The 22,713-nt window shown below is 37.7% G+C and overlaps 1 protein-coding gene across 10 annotated transcripts in view; it reads right to left on the reverse strand.

Annotated features, from left to right (window-relative positions):
• The window catches only part of hdx (highly divergent homeobox), an 87,683-nt gene that overhangs the window by 22,858 nt on the left and 42,112 nt on the right, over positions 1 to 22,713 (reverse strand). For 9 of the 10 annotated variants that reach the window (XM_072594772.1, XM_072594770.1, XM_072594768.1 and 6 more), the window contains 2 exons: positions 21,560 to 21,613; positions 2,737 to 2,883 (listed from right to left, as the gene is read on the reverse strand). In XM_072594772.1, the coding sequence (XP_072450873.1) occupies positions 2,737 to 2,883; positions 21,560 to 21,613 (201 nt within the window). The remainder of the gene's footprint in view (positions 1 to 2,736; positions 2,884 to 21,559; positions 21,614 to 22,713) is intronic. The other variant, XM_072594764.1, reaches the window with a different exon arrangement.

Genomic DNA, 22,713 nt, shown 5'->3' on the forward strand with positions numbered 1-22,713 from the left:
TCTCTGCTCGACTTCCCAATTGATCTATAACCTGCTGTATCCTTTGACAATCTTCCTCACTATCCATAACTCCACTAATTTGTCTTGTCTGGAAACTTACTAACCAAATCACCTATATTAGATCATTTGCATATATTATTAACAGATGTTCCAGCACTGATCTTTGCAAAACACCAACAGTCACAGACCTCCAGTCAGAAAAAAAATCCCTCCACAACTACCCAGTCTTCTACGACCAAGCCAATGTTGTAAACTTAATCAAATTTTCAGTCAGGACATCCTTTCTTCAAAGAAAACAGTCTCAACATCTCCAATCCATGTTCGTAACTAAAACATTCCTCATCCTTCTAACCATTCCCATGAATTGTTTCTGCACTCTTAAAAACTTCACATTCTTTCTTTAACGCAGTGCCCGGAAATAGGCACAATATTCCAGCTGATACTGTCTTATACACGTTCAACATAACCTCTTTATTCTTGCATTCAAAGTTCCTATTAAAGCCAAGGATACTATATGCTTTAATAATAATACACTCAACCTGCCCTGTCACCTTCAATTATTATTATGCATGCAGGGGCTCTTCTCCTGCATCCTTTTAGCATTGTGCCCTCAATTTTATATTGTTTGTCCACGTTCTTCCTACCAAACTGAATCAATTTCCATCTCTCCACATTGATAAGTGTCATATTAGTGGCATGTCTGGTTCAATGTCATACATCAGAAAAAGCAAGAGTCTCAAAACTGATTCCTGGGCAACTTCATGAGAAACATGTCCAAAAGGCATCTATTAATTAACACTTCTTGTCATTCGTGTTTCTACCTTGCTTTTAATTCAGTGGGCTATAATTTTCCTCCAGTTTGATGCATGAACTGCATCACATTTTGGAAGTCCTTATGACAATCAATGTTTAAAGTACAAAGTCTTTCGAAACTATTTTACATAAACTGGATTGCTCTCATTCTATAAAATTAATATTAGATTAGATTAGATTACAGTGTGGAAACAGGCCCTTCGGCCCAACAAGTCCACACCGACCCGCCGAAGCGCAACCTACCCATACCCCTACATTTACCCCTTACCTAACACTACGGGCAATTTAGCATGGCCAATTCACCTGACTTGCACATCTTTGGACTGTGGGAGGAAACCGGAGCACCCGCGGGAAACCCATGCAGACATGGGGAAAACGTGCAAACTCCACACAGTCAGTCGCCTGAGGCGGGAACTGAACCCGGGTCTCTGGCACTGTGAGGCAGCAGTGCTAACCACTGTGCCACCGTTATTCTCCAATTTATTCTACTTTCATTATTCCTATTCATCTTGTACACGATCCAGCTCATTTAATTACTGAGACAAAGTCAAACAGTGGTGCTTCTAATTGCAACATGTTGGTTATCAGAGCTGTCACAAAACATTATTGCAAGGGTCTGATTCTGAGTGAAACCAAAGACATGTGTAGACATGAGGCTATGCTGTGTGGAGCAATAGTTCTTGATCTTGGGAATAGTTTCAGAGCCTAGGCCTCATGTACTGAAGTGTAGTTGAACAATCCAGACCCCAAGTCAGATATGGGCATCAGGATTTAAGTGGGCTTTGAAGGGATGGGGGCTCAAGCTGAGAGAAATTAATCAGCTAGAGTGTCAGGTGGGGAGTGAAGGCTTACATTTGCAGAGGATTGTCGTATACACAGGTACGTATATATGTCCCCGTTGCAAGTAATGAGTAAGGGAAGGATAAATGGGGATGCGATGGACTAATGGTATTATCACTAGATTATTAATCCAGAAATCCAGACAATGTTCTGGGGACCCAGGTTTGAATCTTGGCATGGCAGATGGCAGAATGTGAATTTAATAAAGGAAAACTGGAATTAAAGGTCTAATGACCATGAAACTATTGTCGTCTGTCAGAAAAAGCTATCTGGGTCACAAGGGAAGGATTTTGTCATTCTTACGTGGTCTGCCTTGGCATACGACTCCAGACCCACAGCAACATGGTTGATTCTTAACTTCCCTCTAGACAATTAGGGACAGGCAATAAATGCTGGCATAGTCAGAGGCACTTGTCTTGAATGAATAAAAAAACTAGCAACTCATGACTGGGGTTGCATCAAAGAATTAATGTCAGAACAAATGAAGGAGGTGGAAGTTACAGAAAATGAAAAACAAATCAAGTTATGTTGCATTCCTTTGTCAGGAGGCACTCAAATGCATTTCTTTCCTCAGATATACAGATTAAAGTTAGTGGGATCAGAGCTGATTTCTGACATGATATTAAAGGCATCACTTTCAAATACTAGGCCAAAGAATTGGGTGTGAAAAACTTGTGTGTTATTTTCAGATCCTGCATATTTTGGCTGATTATAAAAATAGCTTGAAGCCTCCAAGCCCTCTGCATACTCAAGATTCTGAACAGAAATGCAATCCATAATGTAGTTCTTCTGCATTGATATAAAGTATCAGTCTGGATAAGAAGTTGCCAGCCATTCAATAACTCTGGAACCTTCAGAAAGCATACTTGGCAACACTAGTCTATTTTTGGCTTAGACTAAAAACATTCTAACAAAGCAGCAGCTAATGTTGGACCTCGATATACAGTTGATTTATTTTAAGAAACAATCAAATAAGCCATACTTGGATATGGCCTTGAGCAAGTTTAGAATGGTTTCACCCACATCACTTAAACTTCCTGAAGAAGTAGGGAAAACATACATGCACCAAGACGACATTCTTACCTTGACAATCTCACAGTCGACATTTGATTCCATGGCGACCGCTTCTATTTTTTCTCTGCATATTGAACCCAGGCTGGTCATACCCACATCCCAATATTTTTTCAGAACGGCCAGATCACTCTCACTAAACTGGGTACGATCCTGGAGCTTAAATAAAGAGAAAGCTTAATATGAAGAAAGAATTGTGTAAATAATGCATTATGAAACCTGTAGTAAAATGCTTCAAAATGAGGCAATTTGTAATTCAGAATTTACATAAGGCATTAAAATCATGTTGCACTGCCTACTTTGTCTAAAATTAATGCGTAATTCAAGCCAGGAATCTGTATTTGGCTTACTTTCTTAAAAAAAAAAGGAGAACTTCGTGATCATAACCTTCAAACTATTATATATTGAGAGACAGTCTCCAATGCATAACTCAAGTACAAACTGGCATTATAAACTTACTGTCTTACCTCCAAGATATATATTTCAAGTTCCCTACTATCATAGATTAGAAAAAGAATTTTGGTGCATCTTGTAATTTCAACAATTACAATCTAAATTATTTAAGCTGGTGATAATTTAGTTACTCATGTGGCATATCATAATGGAATAAAGGTAAACCATGAGCTTATCAAATAGGCTGCCACTTACTAGACAGACATTCTGATGAGATAAGTGGTACTTCCAGGATGGGCAGCAGTAGAAAATGACCACATGTTTACTTCAATTTGTCAATGCTGTACTGAATTGCACAATGTAGTTAAGTTTCATGCAAGACAAGAAGAATAGAAACTCGTCTAAAAGGACAGCCTGTGAAAAGATGTTGAACAGTTCTTCAAAACATTCCAGAAATAGTGGGAAACTAAGGGTCTAGCAAGAAACTTAAAGAAATTAGTATAAGGAAACTGATAATACTGAACAAATGAATGAGTTTAACTTTCAACAGATCCCCAGGACTCCATGGATGACATTCTAAGACACTAAAATTCTAAAATCCAGAACAATCTCTATAAAATTAGAAAGTAGAAAAGAAAAAGGAGAAAAAAGGAACCATGGTATAATTAGCTTGAAACAGTAATCTGGAAAATAGAGAATTTATTATTGGAGATGTAGTAAAAGGCATTTAGAAAAGGGAGTATGAAAGGACAATAATGTTTCACAAAAATCTGGAATTCTTTAAAAAAAAACCCAGCAGGCTGAATAAGAGGGAAACCAGTAGATGGAGTGTCTTTGGATTTTCAAAATCTATTCCATAATGTGATACACAAGAAATTGTTGCACAAAATTAAGACTCAGGGGAACATATTATCATAGGATGGTCAACAGAGACAAAATAAAACAGAAGTAAATAATTCAACACAAGACCTTCTCAATCTAAAATTGAGATAGGAAGAAGAATTTAAACTGCATGAAGAAGCCAAGCAATGAAGGATGGTGCCCTTTTCAGTAGTCAAAATGGATTAATAAAACGTTTAAGAATGAACAACAGATCACATCTGCCAAGAATCCGTGAGCAACACACAGTTCTGATAGAAGATCGTTGACTTGTATTATTAACTCTGTTTCATTCTCCACCGATGCTGCCAGACGTGGCCAGACTTTTCTGTTGTTATTTCAGATTTCCAGCAGCCACACAGAGTGTGGCTTTTAATGCATTCACCTAAAACAAAGTCATCCTATTCAGATCGAAGCCTGATTTTTTTCTAAAAGAAGCACAGCCATTATGTCAGCTTTATTCATTGTGTTACAAAAACAACTACAGATGAAACAGAACACTTAGCTCAGATTCATTTTGCTCCTTCATTCCACAGAAACCGGTGACCTCACTCATCACATTAACTGCTTAGATTTTTCCCTAACCAAACATAAACATCTTAGATATTGGCCTTCCCTACATTACCCATTTCTCCTTATTATATCATACTTTAAGCTGTAACATTACTACTTACTAACTTTAAAAATTCCATTCATTATTTTATATGCTTACTCAGAAAAGCACCATGGTCACCAACCCTTCAGCTCCCTCTGATATGGCTGACTGAATTCAAAAGGCATTTTTTGTATCCATTCTTATGAATTTTAACTGTTCAGAAATAATCTTTATAACAAAGGTAGATAGTATATTCATCACATGAGAAGGTAAGATGTGGAAACAGTATCACAAATCTTTAGACACAGAAGTCTAATTAGCTGTCATCGATACCAAATAATGAGTTTGAAATACAGCATGTCTAACTAAAGCAATGTTCACCTCATACATATTCTGCTCTCAATTCAACATTATTCAACTTATGAGATGAGTAAATCTTTAAGAACTAAATTGCTACTTTACAATGCCAGGCTATTTAATACATATGAATGCAAAATGCAATATTTTAGACGTAAATATCTGAATCCACAGGAGGGCACAATGAATGGGATTTTATCCATTTGAAATTGTCCTACTTCACACTACTTGGACTTAGATTAGATTACCTACTGTGTGTAAACAGGCCCTTCAGCCCAACAAGTCCACACCGACCCACCAAAGCGCAACCCACCCAGACCCAGACCCATTCGTCTACGTTTATCCTTTCACCTAACACTATGGGCAATTTAGCATGGCCAATTCACCTAACCTGCACATTTTTGGATTGTGGGAGGAAACAAGAGCACCCGGAGTAAACCCACGCAGACACGGGGAGAATGTGCAAACTCCGCACAGACAGTCGCCCGAGGCGGGAATTGAACCCGGGTCTCTGGCGCTGTGAGGCAGCAGTGCTGAGTGTGAGGTAGACACATTAACATGTTTTATTTGCCATGTCTCCTGAATTGTACAGTAAGACCTTGTTATTTACCGGAGAGCAATTAATTTCAATTAAGTTAGAGGAATTAAAATGGACATAAAACAGGTAGAAAACATACACACAGAGCACTGAGCCCCATTTCAGATCATAAGAGAAGTAGGTAAAGTTTTCTTAAGGCTGTCTGTACTTTTATTGTGCAGCTTGTATCATTTTAAGTCAATAATGGTTTGTATAAATCAATTCTGTTGCAGCTAGAATATTGCACAGAGATTGGACATTATATTACAGGAATACAAGCTCACCAGACACCATACAGAAGAAATTTAGAAGGACATTGTCAGGAATTAAGAATTTTAGCCACAACTAAAGAGTAAACACACTATGGGATTTTATTTATTGGGAACAGAAGAGGCTTTGGAGATTTAATTGAAAAATACAAAATTATGAGAGCCTAATGTAAGGGTATAGGAAGAACCACTTCCACAGTCGAAAGGTCAGAAGGCACAAGTTTAAAGTAACTGGTGAAATCATTAGATAACAAGTAGAGAATTTATTTTCACACAGAGGGTAGTGGTGGAAGTTTGAACTCCGTTATTGAAAGCGTGACAGAGACACAAATCCACATGGTGTATAAAACATGCTTGGATATGCTTCATGTTCTTCAACCTACAGGACCATAGACCAAGAGCTGGAAGGTGGAATGAGACTAGATGGTTCCTTTTTGATTCACAGATTCAGTAGGTACAAAGTCCTTCTTTTTCACTGCAACAAGAATTTGTACATTCTTGCAACTCTATTTTCTATTCAATAGTATTACTTTGGTACTCAAAAAGGAAAATGGTGTCCAGGAAATCACAAATCATTAAGCTTATCATCAATGACATGGGAAAATTAATTCAATCGCGACGAAAAAAAGACAACAGAAAAAACAGGTAGAAGCAAAACAGATCCTTTCGGTCCAACCTGTCCATGTCAACCAGATATCCTAAATTAATCTCATCCAATTTGCCAGCATTTGGCCCACACCCATCTAAACTCTTCCTATTCATATGCCCATACAGATACCTTTTAAATGTTGCAACTATATCAGCTTCCAACACTTCCTCTGGCAGCTCATTCAGTATATGCACAACCCTCTGCATGAAAAATTGCCCCTTAGGTACCTTCTGAAATCTTTCCCCTCTCAACCTAAACCTAGGGCCTCTAGTTTTGGACTCTCCTAGACAGTACGCAATGCTAATGTAGTAAATGTAACTTAGAACTGTTGTTAAGATGTCACATGTTACACAAGCTAAGAAGATCAGACCATGTAGAGTCAGGGACATGCAGAGAGACTTACTAGCTAACTGCAAAACCTAAAACAGGGGAAAGTGTGGGTATTCAGAATTGTGGAAAGCGAGATTCCAATGGATGAGTGCATCACATCATTTAGAGACAATATACATTTTGGAATTAAAAAATAATTTCTATACATTTAGTTAACACATTTTTCCAGGACTAGATAGTCAATACCAAGGAGGACTGTAACAAATACAATTACACTAATAAACCTGTAGAACAGGCATATATTTGGTAAATTAATAATATAACTAAATACTTACAATCTTGTCACTTTATAAAAAGGATACAGGAACAATGAAACAATGTGACAAACTTTTACAAGGATGATACCAGAAATGCAAGGTGATGTTCATCAGGAAAGGATGAATATTTTGCGTGGCTTTTGGCTAGAAAAGGTTAAGGGGTTACCCAAAGGAGATCCCAAAATTATCAAAGATTTGGTAGACACAGGGAGCAAGTGTTTCCACTTATGGACCAAAGCAAAGTTAAGAAGCTAATGAAGCAAGATAGTCATCAGTAAATCAAACAGATGACTCAACTGATATAGAATACTACAACGGGTTCAAAACCTATTCCAGATACCTCGGCATTAAATCTGGACTGATACTCCAGTGCATGACGGAGACCCTGTCTATCTTTTAAAGATGCCTGCTAAAGGTCCCATAATATGATTTCAAAGAACAAAAAGGGAGATTTTCTTAACGTTTAGCCATCTTACTCCCCTCAAAATATTATTGCACTATGTGAGTATTTGCTGTGGTATTCCCCATTATATGACAGTGACTGTATAATCAAAATGTTTAGTTGATTTGAAAATGGTTCTGAAATTGTGAAAAGTGCCATGTAAATAAAGCCTTTTAAGTCTTTTTGCAAAGCAATTTTAGCTAGCAAGGTTTGAGAAGGATTTGTAGCTCAGGTTGAGGTTCTGGATGTAGGTTTGCTCGCTGAGCTAGAAGGTTCATTTCCCGATGATTCATCACTATATTAGGTAACATCTTCAGTTGGCCTCAGGCAAAGCACTGCTGACAAGTCCTGCTTTCTATTTATATGTTTGGATTTCTTGAGTTGGTGATGTCATTTTCTGTGGTGAAGTCACTTCCTGTTCTTTTTCTCAGGGGGTGGTAGATGGGGTCTAACTCAACGTGGTAAAAACAAAGACTCCAGATGCTGGAAACAAGAGTCTAGATTAGAGTGGTGCTGGAAAAGCACAGCAGGTCAGGCAGCATCTGAGGAGCAGGAAAAGCAATGAAGGGCTTTTACCAGAAACGTTGATTTTCCTGCTCCTCTGATGCTACCTGACCTGCTGTGCTTTTCCAGCACCACTCTAATTTAGACTAACTCAAATGTGTTTGTTGATAGAGTTCCAGTTGGAATGCCATGCTTTTAGGAATTCTCATGTGTGTCTTTGTTTGGCTTGTCCTAGGATGGATGTATTGTCCCAGTCGAAGTGGTGTCTTTACTCATCCGTATGTAAGGATACTAGTGAGAGAGGATCATGTTTTTTTGTGGCTAGTTGGTCTTCATGTAACCTGGTGGCTAGTTTTCTGCCTGTTTGTCACAGTCTTTGCACTATTTTGTAAATGACATTAGTTTTGCTTGTTGTCTGTATAGGGTGTTTCAAGTTCATTAGCTGCTGTTTTAGTGTGTTGGTGGGTTTGTGGGCTACCATGATGCCAAGGGGTCTGAATAGTCTGGTAGTCATTTCTGAAATGTCTTTGATGTAGGGGAGAGCGGCTAGGGTTTCTGGATATGTTTTGTCTGCTTGTTTGGTATTTTGCTGAGAAATTGGAGACCGTTCATTGGGTACCCATTCTTTTTGAATACACTGTGTATAGGTGATTTTCCTCTGCTCAGCATCGTTCCTCTGTGCTGCAGTGTGTTGGCTCATTGAAATAATGTTCTGATGCAGTTTAGTTTGTGGATATTGGGATGATTGCTTCTATAGTTCAATATTTGGTCGGTATGTGCTGTTTTCCTGTCTACATGAGCCAACAGAAACTAATACAACAACTAACAGCCTACATCTTGGATAGCACCTTCACCTTGAGAAGCATACAAGTGTAATTGAAGAGAACAAGTTGTCATTACAGACAAAAGAGAGAGGTATTGGAAAACTTAAACTTGTTCCAAAGTGAGTTTGAAGTATGTGTGAACAGGACACTAAGGTTCAGGAAGAAATGACATAGCTCAGGTGCAAATGGCCAATGCCACAAACAGCACTGGGAGAAAGGAGAGAGAATGTTTACTGAGTTAAGATTAGACGCTCCTGTTTGAGACGGAAGTTGGAAATAGACAGGGGGCTTTAGGGTTGAAGGAGGTTAGAGAATATTGTTGTTACTAAATGGTAAAGAGGATTATTGTGAACTAAATTGAGTCCTATATCCACATAGGTTTTCCCTCTATCAAATTACAAAGCTAAATGTCAGTATTTTAAATAATACTTTAAAATATAACCAGTGTCTCAGACCCAAACTTGATATATCTTCCAAGCTTCATCCTAACTAACTCTTAATGAGCAACATACAAATAAAATTTAACTAGGCAGCTCTCGTGTACTGCTCACATGGAATACCATTAGGATAGATTGTTGTTAAGATGAAGCTGCACTTCACAACAATTTGTTTAAAGCCATTGTTCAAGTTGTCATCTTCACACTTATAAGATCATGCAGCTTTAAACTAATCACCTACAAACTGGACAACAAAGGCACAGCAATATTGGTTGGATTGCCTTGAATCCTGACAAAGTCTTGCAAACTACATTCATTTGCAGCCCAACTGTTCAAGAACTCAGAGGAAAATGAACTCACTGATAATTCAAAATTGTTATAACACGTGTAAATCCGGTGAATATCCAAGAATAATGACTAATAATCACTGTGGTCACTTGTTGATAACTCAGCATCTAATTTCTAGACAGAAAAAGGAGATAAATGCCCAGATCAACTGTTTCAATAGTGTTGCTTGAAGAATCGATGTATATAATACAGGAACAAGCTCCATTTTCTACTCCTAGTAGTACCATGGGATAATTTACAGCCATTTGCACAGAAGGGACCTTGGTTAACATTTAATTGGAAAGTGACTGCTTTGTTAGAGCAGCATTCAGAGTTGCACTGCGTTACAAATCTAGATTGTTAGACTGTGATGGATGGACAACTGTAACAGCTTGTAGTTTTCTGACTTAAAAGAAACCAGTAATTAAATACGTGACACTCTTTGCCTTTGCAAAACATTATGACCACCTGTTGTACAGTGACACACATAATATTTTGGCCTAAGACTAGCAGATGAGGAGTCAGGTCACATGCTGTTTATAGTAATAGGCATGCCCTCAGGATGTGGAGTTTGATGTAATCCCAATATTATCAACATTTATCAAACCCCTTTAAGAATCTTGCTAGACTTGAAAGGATAAAGGAACAAATTTGAATAGAACTATTTGCTTGCAGGGAAGGCAAACAGACAAACTCACTGGTTGAAATTTACTTTGTTCTGACATTAATGTTTGACAGGGAAAGTTTTAAATACAAACTCGACAATGCATGCAAGACTTGTAAACAAATCATATAGATGGTCAGTGTTTTAGAACTCAATTCACTTGTATTCACAAATGCTTATAGTATTTTTGCAAGTACAGAACAGTATATTGTGGAACTGCATGGCTAACTGTTACATCACCCCTGAACCTTGGATTTTTTAAAAAAACCAGTGTAATGAATAAGAGCTTCAGATCTACCAGAGTGCTCAACATTTTCTATTATACAAAGAAATGTATTATTAGTTCAAACCTAATTATATCAAATGCATCAAAAAAGGTAAGACTAAACATGCCTTCTCATAAAAATGCACAGATATTTTTCCTCTTCATCATCTTAATATTCTCCCTCAAGACACTTTGCAGGCCACACATATTTTACTCTCAAACTTAACTCCAGACCACTTATGCAACATCTGTTTGACAGCAAAGTTTGATTCTGAAGCTGGCTAAAAAAAAAGTTTAACCAGGACTTTTTTAAAATCAGAAATAAATAGTACTACATTGGACAGCTGAGGCCTTGTCCCATATAAAGTGTTGAAGACAGCACTCAATCAAGTTGAAAGCGGAGTCGCTCAAGCTTTGCTGCACTCCGTTAATGTAACGCAGTCATGTAACAATTAACAAGAACAAAGAGCAGAACAACACAGGAACAGGCCCTTTGGCTCACCAAGCTTGTACTTACACGTGACTCCTTTCTAAACTGAAAACCCCTTTTGCCTCAACATGATCCATATCCATTTATTCCCTACCTATTCGTATATCTGCCTCTGCTACCTCCTCTAATAGCGCATTCCAGGCACTTCTCTTCTTGTGTTTAAAAAAAACTGGCCCCTCACATCTCCTTTAAACTTGCTCCCTTTTACCTTAATCTATGTCCCCTAGTAAATTACATTCCAAACCTGGGAAAAAACTCCCAACTATTCATGCCACTCAATATTCTTAACATCTATCTAAATTAATTCTAGGTATCCAAATTATCAATGCCTCACTATAATGTTCAATTAGGAGAGAATGAAATATCAAAACTGTCATTTCCTACAACTTGAATTATATTTACAACAGAAAATATTCACAAGACTAAATGGAACACAATCGTAATGTTCCTGGAAAAGTGCTAATTAATATGCCCTGTTGAACATTTGGCTTTTCATCTGTGCCACAAATGCTACTTTCAGGTTTTTGCTAACACTTTCTTGCAATGCAACACTCTCTCGTTCCTTAGTGAACAAGTACATTGCCTCAAGAAATACCTTTTGGAAAGTGTTTTATGTATATACTTTAATTTAGTGTGATGGTTACAAAACTGTAACTAACATCAGATACCACAAGACCAAATGGGGCAACATCATCCCCCCGAAGTGGGCTAGGTGGAGTCCACAAATTGGGATCATTATTAAAGCAACCCTAATCCAACCACTCTTGGGTTTAATCAAGGGCGAACAAGAGGTGCATTGTAAGTCATTTCTGAGGATGTGGTTTAGCCAGTTTGATAAAGAACCTAGCAATACCATTATATATTTACCTGTTCATCTTTGGCTAGCCAAGGTTCCTGGGCCTTGGGAAATCTGGCAGCTTAAAAAAGGGGACAATAACAACGTCTAGAGAAAAGCAAGCAGCTCTATGGGATTGCTTCTGTGCCATAAGGAGCAAGAATGCTGCCTCTGAGCCCACGAAGCTTTCTGCCTGTCATGGGACACGCTGCATAAGATCCTACCACCTAACCTAATGCTAACATAGCAACAGATTCCTTTCCTGCTCCTGTGGCCTCTTCCTGAGTATTCCATGCCTGATAATGAACCAAAACCAACCAACCAATCTTGCTTCCACGGGGGAAACCTGTTGAAAACAAAAGAAGATGCACAGGAATCCAGCCAACACACCTCCCCTACCCACAGGCACAATCCATCAGTAAATTTAAAAAAGCTGCCAAATTGTCATTAAAAAACCCAATTCATTCACTTGTGGCACAAAAGCTCAGTCCCACGTGATGTTTATTGTCAAACTCTCATGATCTTTGCTGAAATTTAGTCTGCAGTAAATTAATGACTGAATAAGGCCCAATCATGCTCCCTCTTCAGTTATTAATTCATAAACATCCTGACTCCATTTAACTATCCCCAAAGTTATCTCAATTTTAAAATTCTACTTCTCCCATTTTTAAAAGACTTTTTTTAATGTATTGAAGGAAAATTTCTTAGGGATAGATTCGCCATTAACTTATGATGATTGGTGGTTAAATCCAGTCTTCATTTTTAGTCACAATTCTCATTGCAGACCTCAATTAAGGATGCAAATAACATGACTTAAATTCAGAAATTAAACCAGTTTTATTGGTTAAATGGTATCCAGTTGGCAGTCAAAGAATTGATTCACATGCCAAACAACTATATCTATACCCAAACAAACACGCCTGTGATACTAAAACTGGAAAGGCATATCATCAATGTGCTAGGCACCCTTCGTAGGTGAAGTTTGAGGCAGTATCAATCCAGTCAAACCCGTCAACATTAAGCTCACTAAGACCTAGGGACTGGAGATTAGTAGGAGGTAGCTATCTCATCTAGGACTTGAAATCCGACAACACTCCATCAGCAGTTGCATGAGACATTCCTATTCTGACATGAACACATGATATATCACTAAAAATGGAAATTAGGCAATACCACATAACATCCTCCCAAACTTTTCATCTTCATAAGTGCAAGTATCCAGTCAATTCAGTTCATTGTGCATTGTAGTAAAAAGCAGTTGAATGTTACGGACACAGGAAAATCTGTTGACCCCAACCAGATCACACAATCATATTAAAGTCTCGTGCACCTGACCAAACCAAATTGTTCCATTATGTCTAGCACAAGGGTACTTATCCATGTCTAAAAGCTTTACACACCATGTTTTGCATCAATACTCTTCTTCACTATCATTAGTAAAATGATAGGAGTCTTTAATGGTGTCATTAGCAAGAAAGAGGCCTAACCACCAATAAACTGCTCACCAGTAATTATGCCAGAACCCCTCAGGCAGAGATATCATCAGTTTTTTTTCATTTAGAGGGGAATGCAGATTTTGAATGGCAAAGGAGTGAAAATAATAACTGCTCTCAACATGAAGGCAACATTCAACTAACAAATCATTGTAATGTTCAAATCAATGGCAATCAAAAGACAATTTCCTCCACTGACTGGAGTTAGAGCTGATATGTGGTAAGATGGCTGTGAAATGCTCATTTTCAAACCTTTCATAGGGATTGCCAGAATGGTAGTGAATGGGATTGTCAGAAGCTAACCAACATACCCCTATGAGATTTCTGCAGTGAAATGTCTTAGCTTAGGATAATTAATCCATTTCATCAACCTGCTTTCCTTAGTCAAGAGGGAGATGTCAGGCTGTTCACTGGTTTCCAACTCCTACAATAAGCAGCACATTCCAGACTAGACAGAGATCTAGACAACATCAACCAGTGTTGGTCGATGACGTTTCCTTTACACAAGCCAAAAGTAATGATCAACAAGTGAAATGCCAGACATTTTCACAATCCTTCAGAATAATCAACCTACCAGCAACATCCTGAAGTCTAGCACTTACCAGAAGCATTACTGTTTATGCCATATTAATAATGTACTTCCAATAGCAAGGGAAAAAAGTTTAAAGAATGATTTAACTATGGCATTTACAATGATCGAGTGTATTAAGGAAGATAGAGAGGATGTATTTCCTCTGGTGAGAAAATTCTGAACAAAAAAGGAATATGCCCTTAAAACTGGAGCAAGACTGCACTGCTTCACAGAAAGGACGTAACTTGGTTTTATAATTTAATTCTTTTAGCTCATGTACTATTCTGATGCCACTGTATTTCACCCCCTTCAAAACAAATATCAATCCGGAGGTGCAATGCCCAGAACTGAACACTATTTCAGATCAATGATGAATGATTCAATTCCTGATCGTTCAGAGCTTCACCATTTTTGACAAGGTTCAAGTAAGGAGTGTGTTAGAATATTCATTGCTCATCTGGATGAATGCAGCTACACCCAGACTTAAAAGAACATTGGCACCATTCAGATCAGAGCAGTTCACTTGGTTAGTGAACTCAACACTGAACTCAAATGACGATCACCGATGAACAGTGATTGTGACATCTATTATATGCAGGGTATACCAACTAATCATGGTTACATCAAAAACAAAACCTTTCTAAGAAGAGATTTGCCTCCAATGGAAAACAGCAATGTTGTGGGAACATGAGCAAACCCAGTGATACAGACATTATCCTGGAGTCCGTGATGTAACAAAGCCATTGGAACACCACCAGCAGAAGGCAGTCTATTAGCATATTTTTAGGGTGACCGAGAAAGAGCACAGGTGTAGGCCGCTCAACTGATAGCAGAACAGACTATAAGTAGACCACACCTAACCCGTATCTTACCTCAATCTCTCTGCTGTGGTTCCGAAGTCCTAAATAAACCCTTCAATGACCTATCAGCAGCTCTTGTTAGACAATCCCAGTTTTCCACAACCTTAAAATTAGACCAAAGTTGATGTTCCTTTGGCTGGGATTCTTCAAAAACTGAATCAACCAAATGTTGTTTCAAATCTTTCAGCCCTTTTTGGTGTCTTTCTTAGCCTCATTGTAACTCCTTAAAAGGCTGAACACATCCAACCGAAATGCAGTGCCCAAAATTGAAGGCACAGCACTTTAAATCTCAAGACAACTTGCTTCATTTTTAAAAATACATAAATCTTTCGGTAATGCATATTGTAGAAGAGAGTAGTCTTACTCCAATGGTTCTACAGAAACAGAAATTATGATGATATAAGTTTTTCAAAATTCTGGCATTAAATATCTGATCTCATCTTTGGTTCTAAAACTGGACTACATGGTAACCATCTACAACGCCAACCTAAATAGTCAGATAGTATAATTTAATTCAGCTTAATTTTCTGAAGGGAAGAATGGCCAAGATTTTCCCAGCTTTAGATAATCAGAGATTAGACGACCCTGGAAATACATACGTCAGTACCCCTCAAAAGTCCAAGGCATTGACTACCTGTGAACAGCGCAGCAAGTGCAGACTTCCTCTGGGTAATTACCCAGCACGTGGAACACTCTGAATTAGAGTCAGACACTTTGGATGGTTCAGATTTATTTTGCCAAACAGTTCAACAGAATAAGTTAGATGAACTAAAATCTGTAACTCCAGGGTAACTATAAAACATTTGACCTCCCCTCCCCACCACTCTTGACCTGAGCCCAACTCTGCCATCTCTCCACAAAACTTGACACAACATCAACCACTTGACCCCTTAATACCACTTTCACAACCCGCAATGACTAGCCCCTATCCACCTACCTACTCACCATATCTGAGACTCCAATCACTTTCATCAATCCCCATCTCTTAACGCACTTAGACAAATGAAATTTGTTCATTCAAATAGCTTTTCAGTGTGTTAATATCCAACACCTGTTTTGTGCGCCAGTAAATAAATGATTTTGCCAGAATTCCACAGACTCAGCAGTTAATAAAAAGGGGCTTGGCTTTCCCAGACTATAGCATACTACAGGATTCAGCTAGATCATAAAGGTACACTGCATAACACTGAAGCGTCCAGTACTGGACGTTGTGAAATTGAGGCCAGAAATTTGTGGGGACAGATGCAGGGATTTTAAAAAAATATAGGTGAGAGAACAGTAATTGAACATTATTTGCTGTTCTCAGAGGATTTGGGTCCATTTTTTAAAAGATATTTCTCTTAAGATTGAAGATGTAGAGCACTTTGAATTGACTGATAGATAGGAAAGAGCTGAAAGTATAAATATTCTGTAATCTTAAAAAACCTTGAAGCCGCACCATACATAGTTTTTTGTTCGAATGAAATCTAAAGAAAATTGAAACCTTCTCAATCACCACAAGATGGAGCTTGGGTACCAAATTTTTGTTGACATGTTTGAAAATCCATTCTTAAAAATGCTGCAAGCTGGTGCAGCTGGCAAGAGAATCAGTATGATCCCATTAATCTTTTCAAAAAAATCTAGATCTTAATCTTGGTTAAGATACTAGGATACCTTGAAGAGTCAAGAGATCTGCTGTTGCAGCCATTTGTAACTTGCATAAGTCCAAGTTTCATGCACATAATATCCGAGAGAACGCCAACTTACACAAGAGACTGTGCAAGCTTCTTACTGTCTATTATACTCTGGCTTTCTGAATTGGCAATGAAATGCTGATGTGTGACGACAAAAACTCTGAGATCCCAACAGAAAGAGCATTTTAGCATAGGCCAAGCAATTGTTTTTAAAATTGCACCAGCTCAGACATGTCTTTGATGAGTCAATAACTGTCATCAATTTCAAAGCAGCAACTTCCAAAAGCAAAGTTAAGTGCAAATGTTTAGGACAGAGAATGCTATCTGCTAGCAGTGTATTAGTAATGGAGGGAGGAAAATGCACAAGACCAGAGTCAGAACAGCAAAAGTAAAATCAGTAACATATGGCTGAAAAAGGATTCAAAGTCAAGATAAGGCAGAGTCAAGGAGATATTTGTAAGCAACAAGGACTTCAATTCAATCCACTGAGGGGAACAAGAGTTTGCATAAGCTGTGCATGATAGTTTTAATTAAGTTGAGGTTTAAATTGGTTGCAATTCACTGAGGTTGGGAACAGGGCATTGGGGAGGTTCGGGGCAGGAAAAAAAAATTAACTTCTGAAGCACAGAAAGCAGCCCTTTGGTCAATTTTACCAATGTCAGCACTTTGAATGCATGTTATAAAGTTGAGAACTAAAACCAAAAACGCCCAAAGAGGAGCACATCACACCATAATATGTAAAAAGTGAAAAACGTAGTGCTTTAGATTAGATTCAATTAGATTAGATTCCTACAGTGTGGAAAAAGGCCCTTCAGCCCAACAAGTCCACATTGACCATCCAAAGAATAACCTACCCAGACCCCATTTCCCTCTGACTAACGCACCTAACACTATGGGAAATTTAGCATGACCAATTCATCTGACCTGCATATCCTTGGACTGAGAGGGGAAACCGGAGCACCTGGAGGAAACCTACATGGACATGGGGAGAATGTGTAAACTCCACACACACGCCTGAGGCAGGTGGTGCTGTGAGGTAGCAGTGCTAACCGCTCTCCCCATTTTAGAATTTGGTGTTTGTAAAATTGTAACTACTGGCCACCAATCTACAATTACTCTATCCAAATTTACAACAATGCAGAATCCAATTAATCACCAACTTTGTTTTCTTTTATTCCTTTCCAAAGTCCCACAAATGCTTCCTTTTAAAACATATATTCAACTCAGTTTTTAAAGTTGCTATTGAACCTACTTCTACCACCGTTTCAAACAGTGCATTCCATAACTTGGAGTATATGAAGCATAGATTCTGGTGGGGGGGGGGGGGGGGGGGGGGGGGGCGGAGGAGGAGAAAGATTGGGCTAGACATTTGCTTTGTTAAAAACACAGCATGAAATTAAAAGCAGTCATCCTCAACATTTGGATTTTTCAAAACTAGGCTTGCATTGAACAAGAACACGAAAATGTTTCCAGTGGACAGGTTCAGAGAAATAGAAAAACAGTGCAGCGATGGAATCTGTTCACTTTCTGTCAACTTGCTCAGGTAAGTCACAGTATTCAGACAGGAATTTGACTGGCTAAAGTAACGTTACAAATAGAACTTTAAACTCTTGAAAGACTAAACAAACATTGTGACTATATAGGTGTGCATGCTTCACATGATGTAATCCAGACCATGGCCAAAATACATCAAGTTAAATTAATGCTTTATTTTGAACATTGAAATCCTAACTTTAATTTTAAAAACTTAATATTAATTGTAATAAAATCAATTGGTTTAAAACATGAAAATTCCTTTGCTTTGTTAATTTGTATTTCACATGGTTATATTTGCTTCATTTAAAATTGACCAATTCATTCAACCTCAAAAGCCCGACTGTGGCTTGGGCAGAGCTTCAGAACAGAAGTATACCAAACAACCGTCAAATCAAATGCACATGAAAACAAAGGAAAGGAGCAGCATTAGTTGAGCAATCACCAACTCTGCTATTCAGAGATAAGAGTTTTACTTATGTACAGACTGGTTTTATCTTAAAATTCTAAAACTGCACATCACTGCATTGCAATTCTGTTACAAAAAACCCTTAGATGGATATAAGCAACAGCTTTCAAAGTTTATAGACTTGATATTTCCATTGTATATATTTGAGTTTTCCAAGAAAATATCAAACTGAAGTACCTGTTTTTTTCCTTCCCCCACAAAGTCACCAGTTTATCTGGTGATTGGATTTGGACCATATTTCAGAGAAGGCATCACTTAGATAATAAAAGGGCTAGAGAATGGTCTCGCCCCATTTTTTTAAGTCCTATGTCATACAGTGATAGAGAACAGAAACATATCCTTCAGCCTAACTCATCCATGCTGACCAGATTTCCTAAACTACATTATCCCATTTGCCTGCAACTGGTCCATATCCTTCTACACCTTTCCTATCCAAGTTGTAACTGTACTTACCTCTAACACTTCCTCTGGCAGCTTATTCCACATACGCACCACCCTCTGAAAAAGTTGCCCCTCAGGTCCGTATTACATCTTTCCCCTCTCACCTGAAATCTAGGCACTCTAGTTTTGGACTCACTGTACTCTGGGAAAGAGATTTTGGCTATTCACCTTCTCTATGCTCCTCGTGAATTTATAAGCCTCTATGAGGTAACTCCTCAGCCACAAGCCACCCAGTGGAAAAAAGTCCTAACCTATCCAGCCTCTCCTTATAACTCAAACCATCCAGTCTCAGTAACATCGTTGTAAATCTTTTTATCAGCTTTGTGTGCATCTGGAAGTTCTGAGACAGACTTGAAATTTGGCTTCATTTCAGTAATTTAGATGAGTTGTCAGTGCTATAGTGCACCGTAGTGGTTTCACAGAAATAACTTGTTTCAGGCTACATCTTGCCAGTAGCAGTCTTTAGGATAAGATTCCGAGGGAGAAAGAGACAACTGATGGTCAGTTGAGACCTTCAGCCATGTTGTGGAGTGCTATGGAGCTAGGAAGCACACTCCTGCTTCTTCTGGCTCCAAAAACAACCTTTAAAAAATGTATTTATCTATCTTGGTGGCAATCACTTAATCACATGCACAAAATTGGAGACATTAATGACCAATTTCTATCCACAAATGTCCAATTGTACAATATGAAATCAAGAATGACATTCATCTCTCATTTTGTGAAAAATCATCAATGCCAAAAATAGTCACATTTCCATTTCACATTGACAGTGTGATCCAGGCTATACAGGAATCCCTGCTACATGTGAGAACCACATAAGGACCACACCACAGGTCAACCTTGTATTTGATCAAATGTGGTTAAAAAAGAATGACGGAATTAAAATTAAAGAACATCATACAAATCAAGTCTTCTCAACTTGGCACAATGCTAACATAACATCATTTCTATTGGAAAAAAGGTATTCTGTAAGTCTTGCCAGTAGTTCTACTGCTACCACAATCTTTAAAAAGGAAATCAGAGATAGACCAAAACACTTGAGATTTCTGGCAGATATTACAAATCATTATCATACAGTGTAATAATAGCAGTTTCTTCACTGTCATGCCATTGGCCTTGCTTAAGCATTGGTTCAAAGAGCACCTGATAGGATTCGTATGTAAAAAGAATTGTTGACTAACTAAAAGTCTTTTGACAGCAATAATGTTTGGCTGTACTTTTAAAGCAGTCTAAACTGTTAGCATTCAAGAAATAAGGGAAGATGGAAAGACTTGCATTAATAAAAACATATTTTCACAAACTCCAAACATCCCAAAGCATTTTACAGGCACTTAAGTGCTGTCCAAAGTGTGGTGGCCAAAATGAGCATAGCCATGTCCCACAAATGGCAACATGCTATTAACCAGCATTTGCCATTTAATTTTTTTGATTGAGCAATAAATGTCGATAGGATAACAGAAATAGTTTCCATTTTGGATGTAATGTTATGCAAACAGATGATATAGGAGCAGAAGTAGATCTTCCTTACTAAAGATGATTATTGCAAGGAAGCTACCAGCAAGATTTCTAATAATTACACATCTTAGACTGAAATCATTTTGTGTCCACTTCAGAAAGCAGATGGGATCTTGGTTTAAGATCTTAACTGAAAGAAAGCACCTTTGATAAAAAGGTGAGCTTTAACATCTTTCATTAACCAAAATACCTGCATTATAAATTGAAACAAATCAATGTAGCTTAAAATGTGGTGGGGAATTACTAGCGTAATACTTTTTGCAATATGAAAGTTTAGCTCTTTGCACAAATCAGAGTTTACTTCCAAGTAACATGCTGATCCTTGATCATTCCATTGTAAACAAATGATAGCGAGTTTTGGGAAAATGTTTTGCTCAGGTTGAGGTTCTGGATGTAGGTTTGCTCGCTGAGCTGGAAGGTTCATTTTCAGACGTTTCATCACCATACTAGATAACATCATCAGTGAGCCTCCGGATAAAGCTTCATCTAGAGGCTCACTGATGTTACCTAGTATGGTATTGAAACGTCTGAAAATGAACCTTCCAGCTCAGCGAGCAAACCTACATCCAAAACAAATTATATTTGAGAGAAAAGTGCAAAATCAACAAGAAAGATGATCCCAGGTGTAAAAGTTACAAATTTTTAAATCCTACAGAGTTTTTTTAGGGGGATGTAATTCTTCCAACTGCTTAAAATGTTAAATGTAACAAATTAAAACAAATTATTACTTTTAAGTGAGCCAGAGGGTACAGTATGTCTGAAATGTATGAGCAAGATGGTCTTTACTAACAGAGCAATAGATGTGTGACATAATGTGTCACGCAAGCAGCCAATTTGGATAAATATAATAGGATTTATCAAAGTACATTAGATACGGTGATGGGAGAGCTGAATTACAAGGAGACAAAAGACAATGGGCAAAGTGGGCTTTGCAGATGTCTTGAAATTCAATTATTTTTCTGTATGTTTATGGAGACGATTCAAAACTAGCATGTCTTTTTGACTGATGCCAGTATTCATTTTAAATACTGCAAAGGGTTTGAGGGTTAAGGGCCTATAAATTTGCAATAGTGAAGGAGTAGAAACTTAAAATTAAATAACAAGGCATATACATAATACTTACTGTTCTTTTCCTTGAGCTTCCGGTTATACAAGGCAACAGAACGGAGCCAGACACCTGAAGCATAAAATAACACTATTGTTCAAATTATGAACTGTAAAACATACCATTAAAGCTTTTTCATAATCGCCAATATACTTAAGGTGATTCAAGCCATCATGTCATGTTACACATTCATACCAGATGACAAATTTTAAGACTTCAGAATTTCAAAAAAAATCATCACAATGGATGCTGGACTGACTGAAATATCTAACAATAAATGCTGTTTTGCAAAAGTTAATTAAAAAAAAGTTGAGATTTTTAGCAGTTTTTAAAAAAATGCTGAAACGTTGATCAAAGTTCCAAAATAGATGATCACAAAAACAACAAGCAACTCTCCTCATAGTTTTATTCTTATTTCCAATTTTCTCTTGTAATTTTATTTTGGTATGCATCTGGACAGACAAGACCATTGTTTGACTTTCTGACTCTGACTCTACCCAAAACTCTAAATTTACATGGCAAATAATCTTGCACTTCTTTTGTTAAACCGGAAGAGATAAATCTTGCTTAAAGAATTATTCAATAATTAACAGCAAATGCAAGTGTTCATTGCCATGTTTCAGTCACACTTTTTTTAAATTTGCCTTCAAATAAGGAGAAGTGTGCAAATAACATTTATAATAAATCAAATGGAAAACAAAAACTGACTGACTGCCATCACCTGCCTGTTTCAGACCTGTGGTATTTTTATGCTTGTCAAACTTACAACAAACATTACTCAAGTTATGTAGAGTGGAATTTCCTACTTCTTCAATTCATTTACAATGTTATTACAAATTGTATCCACAGCAGTTTTCCCATTCTATTTCCATACAGAAGAATGTTGAATGCTCATAGTACTGTGAAGCAAGGAGGTGAACTTTATTTTTTATGGTTGGAGATAGTTTGACTTAGTGGACAAATTCTGAGGAGCAAGTCATAGTGGTGTCTACTGAGCACCAGTCTGTGATCTGAAATGATCAACAGTAGCTTCTCAAAACCAATAAGTAATGCAGAATAGGAAGAGACAGAAAGATTGGTTTGCCACCATCTGTAGAACAAGCATAACAGGATGTGTTCACTAATTGACCTTAATGACTGCAAGTTAAAGCATAACACAATTTGTAGAACAA

The sequence above is a fragment of the Chiloscyllium punctatum genome, chromosome 25 (assembly GCF_047496795.1).
Source record: "Chiloscyllium punctatum isolate Juve2018m chromosome 25, sChiPun1.3, whole genome shotgun sequence".
Classification (NCBI taxonomy): Eukaryota; Metazoa; Chordata; class Chondrichthyes; order Orectolobiformes; family Hemiscylliidae; genus Chiloscyllium; species Chiloscyllium punctatum.